The sequence below is a fragment of the Euleptes europaea genome, chromosome 7 (genome assembly GCF_029931775.1).
Source record: "Euleptes europaea isolate rEulEur1 chromosome 7, rEulEur1.hap1, whole genome shotgun sequence".
Taxonomy (NCBI): domain Eukaryota; kingdom Metazoa; phylum Chordata; class Lepidosauria; order Squamata; family Sphaerodactylidae; genus Euleptes; species Euleptes europaea.
The window spans coordinates 15,140,345-15,163,493 of NC_079318.1; the positions used below are offsets into that span (position 1 = coordinate 15,140,345).

Here is a 23,149-nt window from a genome sequence, read left to right on the forward strand (position 1 = left end):
AGTGCCTCCATGTGCCAGTCACTTGGATTTCAGAATGTCCTCCCATTCAACTGGGTGCTCTGCATTTTTGGGAACTGATGGAAGTATAGATTGAATTTTGTTCCGGAATTCATTTATCTACAAGAGAGGGTAGAGAAATAAATCTATTAAACACATCCATGTAGGAGAACTTTCAAATAATCAATCAAATATTTATTTTTGCTGTAATGAGACAGAAACTCAAACAAGTAAAACCCAAGGTTTCCTACATACAGGTATTTCTCTCAATATATTTTCCCCATTTTTTCTAGGAAGGGGACCCTCCACCAAGACACACACATGCACCTATCATAGAATCATAGAGTTGGAAGGGACCACAGGGTCATCTAGTCCAACAGGGTCATCTAGTCCAACCCCCTGCACAATGCAGGAAATTCACAACTACCTTCCCTCTACCCCCCCCCAGTGACCCCTACTCCATTCCCAGAAGATGGCCAAGATGCCCTCCCTCTCATGATCTGCCTAAGGTCATAGAATCAGCATTGCTGACAGATGGCCACCTAGCCTCTGCTTAAAAACCTCCAGGGAAGGAGAGCTCACCACCTCCCGAGGAAGCCTGTTCCACTGAGGAACCACTCTAAGTGTTAGAAAATTCTTCCTAATGTCTAGATGGAAACTCTTTTGATTTAATTTCAACCCGTTGGTTCTGGTCCGACCTTCTGGGGCCACAGGAAACAACTCGGCACCCTCCTCTATATGACAGCCCTTCAAGTACTTGAAGATGGTTATCATATCTCCTCTCAGTCTTCTCCTCTTCAGGCTAAACATACCCAGCTCCTTCAACCTTTCCTCAAAGGACTTGGTCTCCAGACCCCTCACCATCTTTGTTTCCCTCCTCTAGACACGTTCCAGCTTGTCTACCTACTGCTCCCTTGACCAAAGAACTCTGATTGACCAAGCAGTTTGTTTCAATCATGATGTCATGTTACATAAATTTTGAGGCTAACCATGATTAATACCAACTAGGATTACCCTCATAATCAGAGACTGAAACCTGGTCATGAAATAAGGCTGCAGTCCTCAGTTATAAGGAAATATCACCAGCACTGATCAAGCTCAAAACGAATTCATTAAAGAAAACCTCCAGAGGAAGGGAAGGGAAAACACAAATGCACATGACCTCAGGAACATTACAATGGGGAGGGGCATGAAACTCATGGGGGAAATACCATCCCCACCCCTGCATTGCTGAGCCAGCGCAAGTAACCTTAGGGCCCGGCTGCAGCAGCAGGGTCTCGGAGACGCTCCAAGCCCAGAATCGCTCCTGGCACCTGCCGCCTGGCCCGGAGCGGCTCCTGGAGCCTGCCCCTGTGCAGGCTCCAGGGCTCCTCTGCAGCTGCCACTGTGCTCCGCCACAGCAAAGTAACAGCATTGGCTGCATATGCACAGACAACTATTTTTAAATTTTTAAACTTTTAATTGGGGGGAAATTTAAACATTTCAGATTTTTTGGCAAACCTGGGGAGTCCCCTCAAGTTTGCAGAGAAGTCTGTCTTAGTGTCTGTGTTGCTCCGATCCGTGGATTTAGGTATCCGCAGATGGGGGGGTCACACATCACTATCAGATATATAGTTGTGCTGGACCAGAAAAGAAGGATGCAGATTCTTTCCCATTCCCATAGTCCAGAAGTAAGGGAAACTGATTAAGGTCTAATGGCAAGCAATACAATAAGGGCTAATACAGTCATCTGTATTCACATATGCCTTACTTATTGGAAACAATTGATCCGAGAAACAAGAAGCAATAGGTTTGAGTATCATAATCAGCACTAGCTATGTCTCAGCTGAAGTTATGTGCTTACTTAGAGGCTATATTTGAATAATGATGCAGATAAATCAAGTCACAAAGATGTAAAGAGTTGCAAACCCTAGACCTAAGTGAGGAGAAATTAAAGACTGACCTTAAACCCTGACACAGGATTTCCACAGAGTTAAATATGCTTGCTTAATTCTGTGTTGGACTGCAGTCAAGGTTGCCCAAATAAGCAGTCCAGTTAACTGGATTCCTAAGAATAATATCCTGTTTGCATGGTCAATGGACCAATGGAACTGGTTGCCTAAATCAATTACAGAATCTCCTGGCTAGAGGTTTCTAAGAAAAGATTGCTTTATTCACAGCACTATGTGGCAGAAGTTCAACTCTAATAATATAAGAAGGAGAAGAAGAGTTGTTTTTTATATGCCGACTTTATCACTTAAGGGAGACTCAAACCAGCTTAAAATCACCTTCCCTTCCCCTCCCCATAACAGACACCCTGTGAGGTGGGTGAGGCTAAGAGAGTGTGATTTGCCCAAGGTCACTCAGCTGGCTTCATGTGTAGGAGTGGGGAAACCGACCCAGTTCACCAGATTAGAGTCCACCGCTCATGTTGAGGAGTGGGGAATCAAACCCGGTTCTCCAGATCAGACTCCACCACACCAAACCACCACTATTAGCCACTACACCAACTACGTAATTTGCTATTCTGAATTCTACTGATCACAGTAGCCTTGCTGCGTTAATAATAGAAAAGGGATTATTCTAACCAGAACTGTACAAAACTCTTATTCAAAGACAACAGGCCAAAGGAATTTCAAGCCTGACAGAGCTCATTAGCAGGAAGGGAATGAGAAGGGGATCCTCTGAGGTTACTCAAAAGAGGAAAAGGGCCACAATACTTGTTTTGTTTCCCAGCAAAGAACCCTCGTGGGCTTCAATTATGCCAAGTTTGTTAATCTTGATTAAAATATTTTGGCCTAAAGCGGCTGCTTAAGTAGACGTGAAGGACCTTTCTTGACTACTATGCTTAGTGGGGAAATCCTTCTCTTTCTCTTCTAGCATGTGACAGGCCACTGCCCAAATACCTCAAGCCTAGCAGAAATCATTTTCTGATACCATTCTAACATACTGTTTCTTGTCTTAAACCTATATGAACTATTGGTAATGCACAATACTTGATTTAAGATCTCTGTACATTCAGCTCCTGAAGGCAATTCTCTGAAGAAAATTTCACTTTGCAGAACTTATGATTTTCTTCACATTGCCTGAAAGGGGGGGTTACCCTCAATGGGTGAAAAAAAAAAGTCACAGCGACTGCTCCACTTCAGGATGTCAGTCTTTCTTGTTATAAAAAGGATATAATCTACCAATACCACGTCAAATAATTCTTAACAGAGATCACAGTCTGTTGCTCATCTTAACCTAATTATCCTGAATCAGCAGGCAAAAACAGAGAACCCTAAAAGCATCTTTCATTCCGATCTGCTTTATAACTGTGCATCACTGACAAGATGTCACATGAAAAAGTGCAATTGTGCCACTGCAGAACATTTCTACATTTATTAATAATTGTTGGGGGGGGGGGTTTAACAGTGGCTTGTCTGTTGGAATTTTTAGGTTTTTATTCCCTGAGAGGATATTCTTCTGTTTAATATTCTACAGGGGTCATCGATCTCAGACCCTGGTAAGGTTATTGCTTTCCTATTTAATTTGTATTTTTCATCATTTCAATGACACCCAGTTGGGACATGTAACAATAGTTTTTTACAACCTACAAAAACTCAATAAAAGACCTATTTAAGACTAGCTAAAGTTACCCCACACCTGATGCCAAACTCAAAAGATGGAAATTTCACAGCTCTTCTAGAAAGTCTTGGCTCAGACTTTGTTGGATCTTTAGGGGCATGGCGTTTTACAATTGTGAGAGAAACCACCGAGAATATGTCTCTGGCACTTGCTGACCAAACATGGCACATGGATGGTACAGCCAAGAAAATGACTGATTTTAACATTTGTGATGAGGCTGAAGGGACAAAATATTCCCTATACCCGTGTTGGCGAACCTATGGCACGGGTGCCACTTCCGGCACGCGTAGCCCTCTCTGCCGGCACGTGCGGTTCCTCCAAGCCGCTGGCCTTTCCGGCTCTGCCCTGCCCCGGATGGGGGAAAATGTGCATCTGGAGAGTGGCAAATCCAAGGCAAAACCTCCCATGCTTGAGTGGCCTCTTTCTTTCTCCGTCCATTTCTTTCCCTACTTTTCTTTCTCTCCCTCGCTCCATTTCTTTCTCCCTTTCTCTCTCTTTTTCTTTCTTTCTCTCCCTCCCTCCCTTCCCTTTCCCCCTCCCTTCCCTTTCTCCCTCCCTTTCCTTCTTTCCTTCCTTCCTTCTTTCCCTCCAGCGGCTTCTTCGGCACCCTCTGGGTCAGTGCGGGCGGAGGGGCGTGCAGTCCTTTTCCACCTTTGAAATGCCCACAAGCCATCCTCCAAACACCTTTCCATTTGTCTTGATATGTAGAGAGAAAACACTAAGCAACTAGTTGCCAATCTCCAGGTACTAGCTGGAGATCTCCTGCTATTACAAGTGATCTCCAACCAATAGAGATCAGTTCCCCTGGAAAAAAATGCCACTTTGGCAATTGGACTCTATGGCACTGAAGTCCTTCCCCAAACCCTGCCCTTCTCAGGTACCACCCCAAAAACCTCCCACTCATGACAAAGAGGAACTTGGCAACCCTAGCCTCTCCCTCTGGGCCCCCTCTGGGGGTGGTATTCAGGTTAAATTGCCACACTGGCACTCGGTGATAAATAAGTGGGTTTTGGGTTGCAGTTTGGGCACTCAGTCTCTGAAAGGTTCGCCATCAATGCCCTATACCATGAAAGGCCCAAGCCATATGGGGATTTTTAGGTTAAAAACAGCACATTAAATCGTATCCAGGTAGTATTGGGAAACCAGTTTTGAGGCTGGAACAACAGTGTAGGTTGCCCTCTTTCAATGATTATTACACTAACCTAATAGATTTTGGATTTTGAACTAGCATGGCTGCAAGCAACTTTTCTTTTTTGGAAATACCTCTATTTAGCTGAGAGGAATGAGTCTACTGAAAGAGAATAGAACTAGCAAGAGACTGTGCATATGGGAATTTACCCACAACATGAGGTCAAGCTACCCAATTTGGCTTTAATTGACTTTACATCTTGTGCTTCACTTCCCCACCTCTATTTTTTGTAACATCCAGCCTGATAAAGAGTTCCATTGAACTTGAAAGCTTGCATGTAGGGATGCCATCAGCCTCCAGGTGGAACCTGGGGATCCCCTGGAATTCCAGCTCATTTCCAGACTACAGAGATCAGTTCCCCTGGAGAAAATGGCTGCTTTGGAGGGTGGAGTCTACAGCATTATACCTCACTGAGGTCCCTGTTCTCCCCAGGCTCCATCGCCAAACCTCCAGGAGCTTCCCAACCTGGATCCAGCAACGGTACCCCCCTCATCCCCCACCAGTAGCCAAGTCGGACCTGGCAACCCTACTCACATGCCGTTTTCTATAATTTTGGCTGATCCTAATAGGTATTATAAAGGTATGTAAAGGTATTATGCGGACTGTGGTTTGTTTGTTTGGATTCTGACTTTGGACAAGCATGGCTGCAAACAACTTTTATTCCATTAAGAACAGTTTACATTTAGCGTCACTGTGAAAGCAAATGAGTTTCTTTGAACCAGAGGCCTGACTGGCAGTAAAAACAGATCATGAGCTCTTCTCTGTACTGTATGGCATAAAGATGAGACAGGGAGCTCTCTACAAAGTTTAAAAGTCTTGGTTTTGATTAAAGTATTGCTGCAAGATGCTGCTAATGATGTATTCTCTCCCCCCAAACAATGTCACTGTCATACCAATCATCGCAGTATGCAGAACATTATCCTTATTAAACAGGGAAGCTAGTTTTTCTAATTCACTAAGTAAAGCAGAGCATTGCTTCTGAATGATTTTATACCAATGTAAAAGCGGATATCTAACAAAGACAAGGAAATAAAATTCTCTTTTTAAAGGAAAGCTCTCAAGTCTCAGATTGCTGTACATAGTCATAGATTATTTGGAATGACAGATCTAAGAATTCAAAAGATCAGCTGGCCGGCGGGAGCGTGCTGGGGGGGTGGGAGGAATCAGCTGGCCGGCGGGAGCACGATTCAGGCGGCTCCAAATTACCGTATTGACCCGTGTATAAGCCGAGTTGGGATTTTTCAGCCTTTTTTTGGGCTGAAAAACTTGGCTTATACACGAGTATATACAGTAACCTCGTTAGATCTTCAGTGGGCCTTAACAGCTAGCTAGTGTAAGTATCAAGTATCAAGGCAGGTAAGTACCTAAACCCACCCTTGCTTGAAACAAGCTCAAAGTTTTGTGTTTAGCAAGATTTTGATGCCCTAAAGAACTTAAATGTGATTTGCCCGAATATAGTAAACTGGGATCTGTGTTTTTAATGCATTGCTTTTTGAGTTTATGGCTTTAATTGTGGGGAGGCAGGACAATGCTGCTGCAGCCATCTTGCTGGTGGGTTTCCTAGAAGCACCTGGTTGGCCACTGTGTGAACAGACTGCTGGACTTGGTGGGCCTGGGCCTGATCCAGCAGGGTTTTTCTTATGTTCTTATGAGGTGTTCGGGTTATAAGAAAAGGGGAGGAATATAAATATTCAAAATAAGTTTAAATTATTATTCCCCACTTTAATTACACATAATGAAAGCACACAATGTCTACTTATTTTTAGCATTTTTAAAGGTTAACGTATGTGCAAAACAAAGAGATACGAAATTCTGTCATGAAGATTATAAATTATAAGGTCACAGAAACCCACCCAACAGTATTTTTCTCCGTTCACATTTGGCAGATGTATACGCAGTAATAACGTTTTTTTAAAGCACAAATATCCTTTATGAATCATCCTTGCTATGAAATAAAAGATAGCATCTGCTTTCTGAGGTGATAAAAACTGATTTACTGAGGGCATCGTGAGCAAAAGAGCTTTTATTACTCAGTTTATCTTGCTTGTTAATTGCTATGGATCACTACAAATTCTGAAAGCTTTCTTCTTGCCTTTTTGAAGAAAAAATAAATAAAAACTTTAGCCGAGAGTGGCAAAAAGGCAAAGTTATGTTTCAATAGCTGGCAAGTGTTACAGTTGCAGCTTTAATTAAATATAAAGATACATCGCTTATTACCTCTGGCTAAAAATAAATTACTGCAATTCAGCCATAACTGCTGGAAAACTATAACCCATTTATCCCAAGTGGTTTTTTTCTGTTGACATAATATAGCTATTATCATTGTATGGGAACTGGAATTAAAGCTAGCACAGAGGTTGTCATCATGAGGTACTTTCCCTTAAAATAACTGCTTCACAATGATACTTACAATTCACCTATAATTATTCTGGGGGAGGAAAAATGCACTTTTGCTCCAAGACTCAAGACAAAGACTCTTGTGCAGCACACATCTCTTGCTCGCTAATCTACTGAACATAATGTCCCTGTTCGGTTATTATTGGATGAATATTTCTGGAGAGCAAAGTGCTGTACAAGACAAAATTTAAACCTTGGCAGGTTGGTAGATTACCACAAGGAAAACAGAAGTTAGGTTTTCTACACAACGGAGGGATCCCTCATCCTACTAATACAAATACTAATACAAAGGGCAAGGAGACTTGTACGTTGTATAAATTTCTCCCTCACCAGACATACACACACTGATTTGTTGGTACAGTTAACCTGTTTCGTTGCATCTCCAAGGATGAGCAATGTGTGGAGGATACTCATCATTTGTCCCACTTTCTAAGCCAGCAGAAAAAATCCCTGCTAAACACAGAGGGATAAAGAAGCAGGGCAGAACAATGGAAGAACCAAAGGAGACTTGGCAGAGGACTACTATATATGTTATGTAGTAACTAGTGCAACTTTGCCAGCATATATCCACATAAATCAGATCCAATCCTGCCAGTTCCTCAGTGTCTGTCCCTGAGTGCTACATGAGGCTGGAAATTCAGGTTTGCTATGTATAGAAACTACAGTTTTATGGGTATGTGAAAAATGTTTTGCTTGTTACCGCAATAAGCTAATCAGCCACCTAATTTCAGGCTAAAAGTTGACACTGATTCAGAAATGTTTGCCCCCATATTCTGCAGTGCATACTTGTAAAGGTCCCCTGTGCTAGCACCGGGTCATTCCTGACCCATGGGGTGATGTCACATCCCAATGTTTACTAGGCAGACTTTTACGGGGTGGTTTGCCAGTGCCTTCCCTAGTCATCTTCCCTTTACCCCCAGCAAGCTAGGTACTCATTTTACCAACCTCAGAAGGATGGAAGGCTGAGTCAACCTTGAGCCAGCTACCTGAAACCACAAGTTCACAAGGTTGGAAGAGACCACAAGGGCCATGCAGTCCAATCCCCTGCCATGCAGGATCCCACAATCAAAGCACTCCTGACAGATGGCCATCCAGCCTCTGCTTAAAGACCTCCAAAGACAGGGACTCCACCACCCTCCGAGGCAGCACATTCCACCGTCGAACAGCCCTCACCGTCAGAAAGTTCTTCCTAATGTTTAGGTGGAATCGCTTTTCTATTAGTTTAAATCCATTACTCCGTGTCCTAGTCTCTGGAGCAACTGAGAACAATCTAGTTCCCTCAACAACATGACATCCCTTCAAATATTTAAACATGGCTATCATGTCACCACTTAACCTCTTCTCCGGACTAAACAAACCCAGCTCCTTAAGTCTCTCCTCATAGGGCATGATTCTAGACCTCTGATCATTCTGGTCGCCCTCCTCTGGACACGCTCCAACTTGTCAACATCCTTCTTAAATTGTGGAGCCCAAAACTGGACACAGTATTCCAAGTGAGGTCTGACCAATGCAGAGTACAGTGGTAGTATTATTTCCTTTGATCTAGACACCAACTTCCATTGGGATTGAACTCAGGTCATGAGCAGAGCTTGGACTGCAGTACTGCAGCTTACCACTCTGCGCCACAGGGCTCCTACTTATACCACCTATAAAATACTTGTAGAATATACACTACAAGTGTGGACCCGTGGGATCTGCAGGGAGGGGGAATCTCATCTCTCCCACCCCCCTTACTTTCTCACAGTGCCCTCTGTGTCTCCAGGGCTCTGGTATAGCCGCTGCCTGGCCTGCTGCAGCTGCCGGGCTCGAAAGTAGTTGCAGCAGATCTTGGGCTCTGGTGGAGCTGTTGCTGGGCCCAGTGTGGCTCCTGGGCTCCAGTGCAGCAGGTCCTGGGCTCTGTTGTAACTCATGACTTCTGTTGTGGCTGCTGCAGCTATGTATACTTGCAATTTGCTCTTTACGGATGAATGAAAATCTACTGTCTCCATAATTTTTGTGCTGGTTCACTGCAATAGGTAGTGGTGGCATGAATCTCCCCATTCTCCTAGTGAGAACTCCCACAGATTATCACCATTAGTACTACAGCAAATACAACAAAGCTAGAAATAATGCAGTGGATGCCGGCATTATATCATTAGTCTTATTTCTACTCTGAGACAGTGAGGAAGATTAAACTGCCATAAAGCTGAATGCAGTAAAAATCTCTACAATCCAGGAACCCCATGGTGCAAGAAACTGCAAAAGCACCAAATGCCTGGCTGAAATTTCACTACAATAGTCACTCCCATCTGCCCCTGTTGAAGGGAGATACACACGTTTTCCATATGCCCAGCGATTCTGTCCCTGCCAGTCAGGCAAGATAGAAACTATTGTACATGTCTTACTGGATTGTTGTTTTATCAGGAGATTAGATCTAGGTTTATCAGCCCAATATTGCACAAATATCCAGTAGACTAAATTCCTTTTATACTGACCTCTGCCTTGCCGACTGTTCCAATGAAACCACCCTTAAGGTGGCAAAAATTTGTGCACTGGCATGCTCAAAAAGACAGAAGAAGTTAGCTTAAATTTTAAACACTCTTATCAATTATGGATAGAGATTTAGTTATTTTAAAAGTACTTTTTGCTGATGCTGTATTTTAACAAATTATGTGCAGGTGTGTATGATTAGGAGATGTCCTTGCCCGTAAATTGGAGTCAAGTACAATAGTCATGTATTTAGACTAGGGATTTATCACCTGGGATAAGAGATGTGCTGTATTATTATAATGGTGATATCCAATAATTTTAATATGGCTGGAACTATGTCAACTGTTGCTGGTCTTTGACCGTAAATAAACTTGACTGGCTGACACTACAATAGTCAGAACGGAATTGCAGACACTAGTGTACTATACCCCTGACCTAGGCACAAATTATTTCAAGGGGAAGTTGTTTCCAAGCATGCTATCTCCTATACAGAAGTACTTCCCCTCCCTCCTCACTGCTTCTCCACTTTGAATTTCTTCCTCCTGAAGAAGCTTAGCGGCTTTAAACCAGGCATTAGGGCACCATTACATACTTTAGCATGCAACATGCAGTTCATGCCTTGGAGTGTTTAGGAATTGAGAGCGCCAGAGCCTTCCCATTAACACAATATGTTTGAAAAGAAAAAAATAATGCCTTAAAGATTAATGTTACAACCAATAAAAGCAAATTAAAACTGCAAATGGAACACTGCTGTTTGAAATTCAAAAAATTGGCTCTTTTCTTCTCCTGCCAGCAGATGTAGCTGTAGTATAATGAAGGACTTCCCAAGAAGTCTTCTCCAACCACCTCTTTAACCTGCACTCTCTCCGTACGTGTATTTCCACATTGTGCCTACAATGTCACCTAGTGAAGATTTCCTTTCTTTAAAAAATGTGTTCAATAAAGATATTCCATTTTTCAAAACAACACCATAGTATTGTTTGGTGCGTGCATGTCACAACCACTAGAGCACCTAATGCTATTTTACTCTGTACTAGAGCAGCAGCCCCGTGGCGCAGAGTGTTAAGCTGTAGTACTGCAGTCAAAAGCTCTGCTCACGACCTGAGTTCGATCCCAACGGAAGTTGGTTTCAGGTAGCCGGCTCGAGGTTGACTCAGCCTTCCATCCTTCCGAGGTCGGTGAAATGAGTACCCAGCTTGCTGGGGGTAAAGGGAAGATGACTGGGGAAGGCACTGGCAAACCACCCTGCAAAACAAAGTCTGCCTTGGAAACGTAGGGATGGGGCGTCACTCCATGGGTCAGGAATGATGACTGGGGAAGGCACTGGCAAACCACCCTGCAAAACAAAGTCTGCCTTGGAAACGTAGGGATGGGACGTCACCCCATGGGTCAGGAATGACCCGGTGCTTGCACAGGGGACCTTTACCTTTACCTTTAAAGCAGCAGCACTGCTGCCAGACATATTGCACAAAACAAGTTCTGTATTAGTTTCTCCTTCTTTGCTTCTTCAGTTCCGGAACTGCAAGATGCTGCTGCTGTTCAGCATATAGAAAACTAAGGGCTTCTGCCAGAAAATACTTTTTACAAATGTTTAATGTATACTGGCTGGTCTGCTGACTGTTTCTCGTAGTCCTACTTTCAGTTGACTGAGAAGATCCAGCTCTGGCAATCCAGAGATGGCAATGCACCAACACACATGGTTTCTGTCCATTAAACACAGTTGCCAGGTACTGCCATCTGACCAACACCTGCAGTGTTAATAGATTCAACTACCTTCCTAAGCCAAGAAAGCAAGCCTCCTGAAGTAAAAGGTACTTGACCCATCCTCAGGACACTTTCCAGTTGAGCAACGAGGGTCTTTGAATTTTTCTCTCCTAATGAGCATACACTTATACACAGATGCATGTTCCAATTCATCCGGGAACTGGTGTATGTGATCTTTGGCGGGTTCTTCCTTTGAATATTTCACCAGAATAGCTCACTCCTGGAAAGTGATCTACTTCTGATCGACAAAAGGATTTCTTGGTAATGTCTTAAATCAGTCAGGCATTGTCCATTATCATTTTCTTAGTGACTCAAGTTACCACACATCACTTTCAGTAGATGCTGGTATAGCGGTATTTCTGGCCACAAAGCACAATTTTCTACAGTCTAAAGTTTAATGCTGCATTTGGGTATCAAGACATTAGTGAAACTGAATTTTGTCTGATCCCTTGTTGTCAAGCTGTGGTATGCAAGTTAATGGAACTCATTCATTTACATGGTTTGCATCACTGTTCACATATGGAAATTAAGAACAAATTCTCCAAGCACAACAGCTCATTTGCCAGAAAGCAAAAAAAATACACAAACAGCAACACTTACAAGTTGCTTGTGGCCAAAACTGATTATGTGGCTTACAGGAAAAACCAGAAATTCTACCAAAATAACAAAGAGTCTTACAGCACCTTAAAACACTAATCAGTTTATTGCTGCATATGTGTTTTGTGAGCCAAAGGCCATTTCACAGCAGAGGTATGAAATGTTACATTCAATTGACAGAAAGATTTATACCAAGAGCGACAAGGGCAGGGGGGGGGGGAGGAATAATTACAAAGAGAGATCAGAAAGCCTTATCATATGCTAACACTAGCATGGTTTTAAGCTAGGCTTACTGGGCTTTGTTACTAGGAAGAATATCTAATATAGCATGGAGCAATATATTCTGCTTTGTCTTGTTAGAGAGAGAAAATAATTCCTGCAAAAATCCAAAATGATGGTTTGCACTTAAGATTCTGTGACAGACCAAAAAGGCTTTGTTTTGTCCAGAAGAATAGAATAGAATCATAGAGTTGGAGGGGCCATATAGGCCATCTAGTCCCCCTGCTTAATGCAGGATCAGTCCTTGGAGTTGAAGTCTTCAATGGCGTGCCCTCTCTACCATGAAGAGTCAACACTGAATGGCTGGGACACTGAAGACTTCAGCCAGATACAGAGCAGCAAAGGAAGCCTGATTCCCATTCTGAAGAAGTTTGCTGTTGGCTCATGAAAGCTCATACCCTGCCAGAAATTTTGTTAGTCTTCAAGGCACTACTGGACTCCTGTTCTTTTCTGCTCCTATTGACAGAGTAACACGGCTACCCATCATGATTCCCATTCTGTAATCACCCAGTTTTGATTGGGTACTGGTCAGAATTTTAAAAATTCTCCAAATAAACTAAATCCCAGCACTGGCAATTCTACTTCCAGGCCAATGTTTTAAGATTTACAGACATGAACCTTGGTTGTAGGAGATTCAGGTGCATTCACACAATCACCATTTCTTATGATCATGGATGAAAAACGGTGGTGCTGAACTGGCCATCTGACTATTGTGACCCTTAGGCCTGCAGCTCATTTAGCCCCCAACTTTTTTTACACACAATGAGAGAAAAAGAACGTGTAAGCCTCTAATCAGCCATGAGGTCCTAACTCAGCATTTTTTAACATAAACACATAGTTCTTTTTACAAAACAAAGCCAACATACATTAACTACACTTGCTCAAATTCATCCATTGCTATCCTCACTTCTCAATACCTCAGCCTTTCCCATGGTCACCTTTGCCTCTCACCTGACTTCACCATTTCCCTCACTGCCAAAATGTAGACTGCAAGCTCCTTGAGGCGGGGATCTTTCTTTTTTGCTTATATTATTTGTGACATACCATGTACATGCTGTATAAACAACAATTAAACTACAGGCTTCCGAGATACCACAGCAACAAGCTCAACAGCTAGAAACGTCTAAGATTGCAGTTTGCATTTAGGTCAGGTTTTGTCATTCTCCCCTGCCCAAATTATGTGATATTTTGGGGTAAAAATCACTATCTCAAAGCAAATTCCCATGCTTTGTTGCTTTAACTGCAGCCATTATTCATTTATTTTGATGGTCTGGGACCCTCTTACTTCAAGGACCACCATTTGGTTTCCTAAACTAGGCGAAAACAGCCTCAGCCTGGGCAAAATGTTTTCAGTGGCAGCTCCATCTCTTTGGAACATGCTGTCCAACGGTATGAGGGTTGCCCCTTCTCTTCTGCAGTTAGAAAGATGTGCAAGGCAAAACCTTTTTAGAGGAGCATTTACCTGAATGTGGGTTTTATATGCAATTCTTTCAGCATTAGATGATGTTTTAATTTTGTGCTGCACATGGATTTTTACGTTTGAGAACTGCTGTAAACTTTTTTAGAAAAAGCAGTACAGAAACACACTGCATAAATAAAGCCACAGTCAAGCACACCAAAACACATTCACACGGTCGAGAAATAAGATTGTACACAAATCTGTGAAGACAGGGGAGCAACTATCAGTGTAGGTTAGTACTGTTACAGAATCTGGTGTTTCCATAGTCTCTGTTGGCAAAGAGATACTCACACTGTGAACACCCAAAGCCTTCCAGACAGCGAAACTGATCAGTCCCACTCCACACCAGGCATACAGTGAACCCCATCCTAGGGCTCGTAAGGCAAGTGACGCACCACTCTCTGGTGAAGCGGCTGTAGCAACTACACCCTAGAATGGTGAAAAAACAAATAGGCAAATGGTGGGGGAGAATTACTTTTTATAAGTTCACACTTACACTGTCATCTTAAGATGAGTTCTTCCTTTCTGAGGCTGCAAATCTGCTTACGTTAGCAGTGCAAGAATATTCAAATGGCTCTCAGGTAAACTTTACATTTTGGGACCTAACCGTGCAATCCTGAGCAGAATTGTACCCTTTAAAATCGACTGAAGTCAGTGAGTTTAGAAGGATACAACTGTATTTAGGACTGCACTGTTTGCCTCACCTTTTCACAAGTACAAGCTTTTTAAAAGGTAAAGGTCGCCTGTGCAAGCACAGGGTCATTCCTGACCCATAGGGTGACGTCACATCCCAATGTTTCCTAGGCAGACTTTAATTACGGGGTGGTTTGCCAGAGCCTTCCCCAGTCATCTTCCCTTTACCCCCAGCAAGCTGGGTACTCATTTTACCAACCTCGGAAGGATGGAAGGCTGAGTCAACCTTGAGCCAGCTACCTGAAACCGACTTTCATCGGGATCGAACTCAGGTCGAGAGCAGAGCTTGAACTGCAGCTTACCACTCTGTGCCACGGGGCTCCTCACAAGCTTTTACAGATCTGCAAACATATGTATGCTAAGCCTAGGGCAGTGGTGGCGAACCTATGGCACGGGTACCAAAGGTGGCACTCAAAGCCCTCTATGTGGGCACACACGCCGTCACCCCAGCACAGAGTTCGCCTGAGTTCGTTCCCCTGGCTGAAGAGGCTGGGGACCAGCGGTGCCTTCCCGGCTCCTCCGGGAAGCACCAGACTCCTCCCCAGCGCCTTCTCCACAGTTGCTGGCTGCGCGCTCTGGAAGTGAAGACAATGACGAGCCTTCTGCCGAAGACTGGAAGAGGTGGAGCCGGGACGGGGCTGAACCGGGAGTAGGATGCCTGGGCAGCCGTCTGCGGCAGGCTGGTTGGTGACTGCAGCGCAGGGGGTTGGCGGTGAGGGCCGAACGGGGGCCCGCCTGGCGTTTGTGCTGGAGCCGAGCCCTTTGCTTAGCTCAGGTTTCCACTCTGCTCGTTCATGCAACCGAAGGTGCCTCTGAGTGTGTGCAGAGGGCTGTCCCCACCATCAGCCCCCCCGCATAACAGTCTTTTTAAATTCGTATGAAGATAACAGTTGGAAAAAGAACCAAACTCCAGCTGCTTTCCTTCCCCCGCTCAGTCGCCCATGCAGGGTTGCCAAGCTCCAGGTAGTAGCAGGAAATCTGCTATTTCAGTTCACCTGGAGAACATGACCGCTTTGGCAATTGGACTCTATGGCATTGAAGTCCCTCCCCAAACCCCACCCTCCTCAGGCTCCACCCCAAAAACCTCCCACAGGTGGCAAAGAGGGACCTGGCAACCCCTAGCCCCATGTGGACTTCTAGCTGTGTTGGCACTTTGCAATAAATAAGTGGGTTTTGGGTTGCAGTTTGGGCACTCGGTCTCTAAAAGGTTCGCCATCCCTGGCCTAGGGCATATGCACATTTCAACTAATCTCATCTAATTTCCTTTTAAGAAGCCCTGATTATTATAGTTCCTATAGTTTGTGAATGAAGGAGAGGGAGTGTGTGCCAGGCAATTTTAATCAGCTTGCCTGACCCATCCCTTCTATCAGCAGCCTGCCACTCTGCAGGAGAGGAAGGGTAGGACAAAAAGCCAAGTTCCCTTCCATTGGCCAGTTTTTACCTATTTGTATTATAATTTTCCTTATTTGTTAGCGGACATGTGGTTTTTTTCCTTCTGAAAAAGAAAGGCAGGATATAAATATAATAAATGACTACTCATAAATCTACAACACCTAGAATTCTTTGGGGTAGCAGCCATAACTAAATATTGACATCAATATAAAGTCTATATGGTTAATCTAGATGGGCAAAATACAGATACACATACAGATTTTGGAAAAAAATATATTAAAAGTTTATGGAGTACCACAACTGCAAATCCAAAAGCCATGAACACACTTTATTTGTTTCCTTTTCAGCTGCTAACTTTCATCAGACACTAAAACTACTTCATAAACCTTCCCAGTTGTCATAGTCTAGTCTTTTTAAAAGTTTTAAAAGTTTTTTAAAGTTCAACCAGATTGAGTGATATAGAGAGCAAACAAGGAGAGCTGTACAATATTGCTCATGTACCTATGTAAACCAACTCTCTAGATTGCTGTCACAATATATGATGCTCACATTATACTTCAAACTGTATAAATTTAGTTATTTGTGAAGTATTTCATGAATATTTGTATCAGAAATTGTCCAAATATCCATGACACATTACAATGTGAAATTTCTTATGTTAAAAAGTCCAGACAGAGCACATAAAATTAAGCTCAACATTCTTATATACTATTACACTGAGTTTTCAAATGAGATATATCATGGATGCTTGATTTAAGTGTTGAATTGTATTTTTAAAAGTAATAATGGAAAAATACTGCTCTGGGTTTATCGGCAATTTGTTCAAGAATGTTTGTACATGAAATAACTAATCTGAGTCCTTTTCATCTCAGAGAGTTATCTTGTTTACAGAACTCTTTTTGTCATATGATGAGCGCAAAAGCTATTTAGAACCTCAAAACAAGTGAAGAACGAATTGCTAGAAAAAACACTCTGGAGTTTCCACACTGCTTTGGCATAGAAGAAAGGATTTCATTGATAAAAGACAAAAAGCTGCTATAAGCTACTATTTTAAGAAAATATATTTTTAGTCACATGCTTATTGCTTGCTGCCTTTAATGCGAAAGTTTAATTTTTTAGGGCGTTTTGCGCATTTCAGTATCATTAAAATCTTAACAGACAGTCCTGGGGAAACAGATGGACCTCTGTTATTTGCTCATGTTCCATATTTTTAAACTTTTTTAAAATCAGGGATGGCAGGCGGGTGGTATGAGAAAAAGAAAAGATGTGTCTTTATTAACAATCTAGGATGTCCTAAATCTATGCCGCCCATTCTTGTACCTCAATAACTAAGAGTCTCGTGTTCAGCCATGGTCCAAGTCATAGAAGTCCCATGGTTAAGGCTCAGCTGTATTTCACATCATTACAGAATGAAGTTTAGTTTAGTATTGAATGGTCAGGCCTCATTATTCTCTGGTGGGCCATGCTGGCCTATGAATCAAAAATAATCTGTGATGGACAAGAATTTGCAACTGATTCTTTAGTGGTATAATGTTTTTCCATTTAAAACCAGATAGCCTTTTCAAACAAGCAGAATTTCTAGTTGCTTATGTACTTAACATCTAGGATTGAGGGCATAGTATATACACAAAATATATGTACCTACTTAGAGATGAGGCAGATTCCTATTTGGTGCTGTCTGTGTAAATGGGAACAATATCAACTTTTATATGGATGCTAAGTCTACAGTCCTATCCATGCTTGTTTGGAGGGAAGATCCACGGAAAAAAGTGAGGCTTACTTCTAACTAAACACATGATGAGATGGGCTTGTAATTTTCAAGATCTTCTCTTGAGCAAAGGCTGGGAGGTACTGGTGTTTCTCAACTAAATTTAAAATAAAGTCCATGCTTCTTGGCTGCAAAGCCATAAGTAATAATTTCTGAACTTAATACATTGCAGAGCTTTTGCAGAGCTGGCAACACATAGAATTACCTTTAATTATTCTGCAGCTGTAGACCTGGCCAGTAGAGTGAGATGCTGCTGAACAAAGATCAAAGGAAAAAGGATCCTCCCAAAGATGTCCTAAGCCCGTGCCTACACTGGGCACTACAGCCATTTAGCAGCTGCACATCTGCCCCATGCCTCTACCATCACCTTACAAGATCAGCTGGTGAAGAGCATGAGGCCCTCCTTCCCCCTCAGTCACTGCTCAGTGACTGTAGCCGAGTGTCACCCCCCCACCCCCTTCTCACTGGCCATATCTTCTGCTGAAGTAGAAGAATTAAAGATAAAATCAGTTCTCTGTAGAATCCAGGTAATTGGAGAGCACAAAGCTAGACTACAAGATCACCATGTGGCTCCCTGGATGATGCTGATGATACATAGAACAGGATCCCCTGGCTTCTAGAAAGCCATCTGTAATCAAAGCCATACATGGCATGTTGTGTCATTTATAATGCTTAACCTAAGAAGACTGGTATTTCCTTTATGGCTCTTTGTTACATTAAAAAAGCAGCCTTTAACTCAACATGCCTGACATATGGTCACCATTCAGTTTTAAGAGTTTATAAAATGCAGATTTTATCATGTTAAATGAATTCAGATGGAATTTTAACCCAGGTTATTTTTAAGAACAGGCCGTTTGTTATAACCAAAATTTTAAAATAAGAACCATTTTAAAAGGTGGTTTTAAAACACGGTATAAAAAATCAATGATTTTAATCAGCCCTTGCCCCAGCTTTATTTTGCAACTTGGACATGATATCTTCTTTAAAAGAAAAACCAATTCCTTCATTTCCCAAGAAATATACCTTTACCAGGAACCAGACAATAAAAACATTATGAAACTTAAATTTTAATGATGGTCACAAACAATTAAAAAATACAAACCTTATTGAACCAGTTAGGATTTTTCTTTTTGGCCGTGGCAAGCGTCGTCCCAAAACCTGCTAGAATTCCTGCAGTAGCAACAGTAGCAAGAAAAACTCCACCTACCAAGACAGAAGGGGGGGGGGGAAGAGAGAGAGAGAGATGTTAAAAGAATGAGACTTTCCCCCCTAGGATAAGGAATAAAATGCTTTTAAAATCTATTTGAAATTAAGAATTGTCAGTAGCTCCCAAAAGCAAAGTGGCAACTACCAAGCTGCCACAGTATAACACATTACAGTTCCTTAAAATCCCAGTGGAACCCAAAATCTCTGGACAGCCATCTAGCCCAGCTTCCAGAACGACCCAAAAGCATGCCCAGGGTACAAATTGCAAGCACACAGTAGGTAGAGTTCAGGAGAAGGCTGGTCCTGTACACCTCAGAGTTGTCAAGGCAATGTGGCACTTTCAAGTGCTTCTGCGGAGTTGCTACACACTAGTCAGTTTCCTCTCCTGAAAAGAGCTGTAATCCTGCTTTTTCACAGCATTAATTAAGCCAAGCTGTCATTTGAACATGCACTGGTGTTTGAAGAGGCTATGTTGCATCCAGCAGCTGGGTCTAAGGCTTTGTCCCTCTTGTGCCTGAGACACCCCCTCTTCTAAGTCCTTAAGGCATATCCACACAGCTCCGATTTAGACATTTTGAGTGCATCTAAGTCCCCACAGTACTCAGGCAGGATGTCTCTGTACTTGCTGACCTCCCACTAGCTCACACAGCTGACAGGACCGCTGCAGATAAAGACAGTGAAACTACCTGTTTAAAGTATTGGGAAGACCCCGAAGAAAATATGTCAAGCTTTGCTAGGGACAATTCCTGCACAGCGGTTTACACTGTGTGAGAAGCTGCCATTTGAACTGCTACATACGAGACAAAAGCAGAAATCCATTATAGTAAATGTTACCCACCAATCTATATAACCACACATGCATGGATTGTGCATATGCACTGACAAACTGCTGCCTGTGTATACTTATTGCCCTGGCACATGTACAGAGATGATTTAGGTAAACTGCTTTTTTTTTTTTACAGGTAATTTTATCAGAAGAGCCCCAAGGTGCAGAGTGGAAAGCTGCTGTACTGCAGTCTAAGCTGTGCTCACGACCTGAGTTCGATCCCAACGGAAGTCGGTTTCAGGTCGCCGGCTCAAGGTGACGCAGCCTTCCATCCTTCTGAGGTCGGTAAAATGAGTACCCAGCTTGCTGGGGGTAAAGGGAAGACGACTGGGGAAGGCACTGGCAAACCACCCCGTAAACAAAGTCTGCCTTGGAAACGTCGACATGTAACATCACCCCATGGGTCAGGAATGACCCGGTTCTTGCACAGGGGACCTTTACCTTTACCTTTAATTTCATCAGAGAAGAATTTCCATTACATGTTAAGCTGCCTTTACATATCCAGCATCTTGATTAATCAAGGTTTCACCACAAAACTTCAACCATTACAGGTTTTGGCAAAACTAGGAGTAATAGGATAGGAAGTCTCCCATTATAAATGGTCTCTGTACATACTTGACTAAATTTGAATGTTATGTAATTTAGCCCCTCCCCCATATTTCCTGCATTTCATGACTGAGCCTATTTAAAAAAAATTCTCCATAACCTCATGAAATACATGTAAGTCTACCTAAAGAGGAATCACTTTATGACAAAGTGAATTCTAGCCCACCAAAGTTTATTCTACAATCATGACTTGCTCTTTAAACTGTCACAGGTCTCTCATTTATTTTTGATGGGAGACGCTTACCTCTCTGCAACCTATTTGTCTAGTACAAATGTTCTGCCCAATCCATTTTCTTGAATCTGGCCGAGTGACTAAATGGTTACTTTCTCACTTTGATATGAATGAGTTACTGGCAAATCCGGACCCAGGAACCTACCTACAAACTATACAGTCCTCATAAGTACAGAGTCTGGATGTATCCTAACTACAGCAGTGAAGAAAACTGAAACTGTTAACTCTGAGACTTATAACTTGCTTCTTTACTTCCAGGAATGTTAAAAAAAGAAAAGAAAAAAAAAGAACATTTCAACCCCGACAACATGAATGCTCCCCTCTGGCTACTCGAAGACGTTTGCAGGTGCATTCCCTCTTTCTGCCAAGGGAAGCAAGCAGGAGGGAAAGACATCCCTGCGGACTGCTCCGACACCCCATACAGAAGTAGGCATATCTCCTTCTCAGATCTTGATTGGAACCAGGGCTCAGTCACGTTTTTCTTTTGCTTAAAATGTCAGGGCTCAACTCTAGAAACTGGTGAACCATAAGAACATAAGAAAAGCCATGCTGGATCAGACCAAGGCCCATCACGTCTAGCAGTCTGTTCACCCAGTGGCCAACCAGGTGCCTCTAGGAAGCCCACAAGCAAGACGACTGCATCAGCACCATCCTGCCTAATATATTCAGCATGCTCCTCTGATCCTGGAGAATAGGTATGCATCATAACTAGTATTCATTTTAACTAGTAGCCATGAATACCCCTCTCGTCCATGAACATGTCCACCCCTCTCTTAAAGCCTTCCAAGATGGCAGCCATCACCACATCCTGGGGCAGGGAGTTCCACAATTTAATTTAATAACCAACAATAAACAACAGCACCCCAGCACAAAGCGCTATGAGCTCACCACTGAGCAGCTACGACCAGTACCACGCACGCGCACAGAAGTTGGAAACAGGGCTTCTAAATAAGCGGGTGGGCTATGCATCCCAGGAGCCTCAGGCCATTTTTGCACGGTCAATTTTGATGCTCGCTGAAAGCTCTTTTAAAAAATATGACTTATAAAATGCCTTTTCACCGTCCCAACACAAAAGGAGATATTCCACTCCCCCGCCCTCGCCTGCTCCTTTGTTCCTGTTTGCATAGCCATTAGCATGTGCATAGCTAACCAGCCGCTGTTATTTTGCATGGTTCCTTGAGGGGGATTCTTCACGGCAAACACCAAAGGTCGCATTAGATGGGCTCTTTAGTAATATGAAGCAGTCACTTCCGGAATTAAGGTTCAGTGTGCAAAAAAAAATAAAAAATATGTGGGGCACTTCAGCCTGGAACGAGCTGCTAACTATTATGCAAAAATGGCCTCAGAATCATAGAATTATAGAGTTGGAAGGGACCACCAGGGTCATCTAGTCCAACCCCCTGCATAATGCAGGACATTCACAACTACCTCCCTGCACCCCACACCTCGTGACCAGAATATGGCCAAGATGCCTTCCCTCTCATCATCTGCCTAAAGGTCACAGAATCAGCATTGCTGACAAATGGCCATCTAACCTCTTCTTAAAAACCTCCAGGATTTTAAGTTTTATGATACCACTCTTTTGTAATAATTGTTATGCCATTAAAGGTTGATGATGATGATGATGATAATAATAACTGGACACTCTCATCCTTCCCTAAACGGTGCAAAGCAGGACTATTTCAACACACCTTTAAAACCTCCAGGTTTTCAAGGTGTTAAGAAACCTTTTAAGGTTTTAAGAAAAACCTCCTCTCTCTCTTTTTAGAAACCCCCCCTCTCCCCTTCCCTCAAAGAGAGGATGGGACTCAGAACCTTTCATTAGCAGATGTGCTGAGAGTGCAAAAACTTGGAAGTCCTGATCTTTGATCATATTGTTCTTTGTTTCTTTTCTGAATTTTTGTGATCCCACTCTTTTGTAATAACTGTTATGCCATTAAAGGTCGATGATGATGATCACTGGACACTCTCATCCTTCCCTAAACGGTGCAAAGCAGGACTATTTCAACACACCTTCAAAACCTGGAGGTCAAGAAGGTGTTAAGAAACCTTTTAAGAAGGTTGTAAGAAAAACCTCCTCTCTCTCTTTTTTAGGAAACCCCCCCCCCTCGCCCCTTCCCTCAAAGAGAGGATGGGACTCAGAACCTTTCATTAGCAGATGTGCTGAGAGTGCAAAAACTTGGAAGTCCTGATCTTTGATCATATTGTTCTTTGTTTCTTTTCTGAATTTAGTTTTAAATTATTGTTAAGTTTTATGATCCCACTCTTTTGTAACAACTGTTATGCCATTAAAGGTTGATGATGATGATGATGATGATGATGATAATAACTGGACACTCTCCTCCTTCCCTAAACGGTGCAAAGCAGGACTATTTCAACACACCTTTAAAACCTCCAGGTTTTCAAGGTGTTAAGAAACCTTTTAAGAAGGTTTTAAGAAAAACCTCCTCTCTCTCTTTTTTAGAACCCCCCCCCCTCTCGCCCCTTCCCCCAAAGAGAGGATGGGACTCAGAACCTTTCATTAAGAAGAGCCGGTGCTGCTGCGGCGGCGGCGGCGCTTCCTCCTGGGCTGCGCCAGCTTCAGGGTTCCCCCGAGGCTGAGGCGCCCCTGCACCGGGGGTTCCCCGAAAGGCGTCACCGCGGCTCGCCGGCGAGAGAGTCGGCCCCAT

At 43.0% G+C, this 23,149-nt stretch overlaps 1 protein-coding gene across 1 annotated transcript; it reads right to left on the reverse strand.

Annotated features, from left to right (window-relative positions):
* Positions 1 to 23,149, reverse strand: TMEM242 (transmembrane protein 242). Its single transcript, XM_056853882.1, has 4 exons — positions 22,996 to 23,149; positions 18,713 to 18,813; positions 14,049 to 14,186; positions 1 to 117 (listed from the first exon to the last, which is right to left on the reverse strand). The coding sequence occupies exons 1-4, from the start codon at positions 23,147 to 23,149 to the stop codon at positions 19 to 21; spliced, it is 492 nt and encodes a 163-aa protein (XP_056709860.1). The 3' UTR covers positions 1 to 18.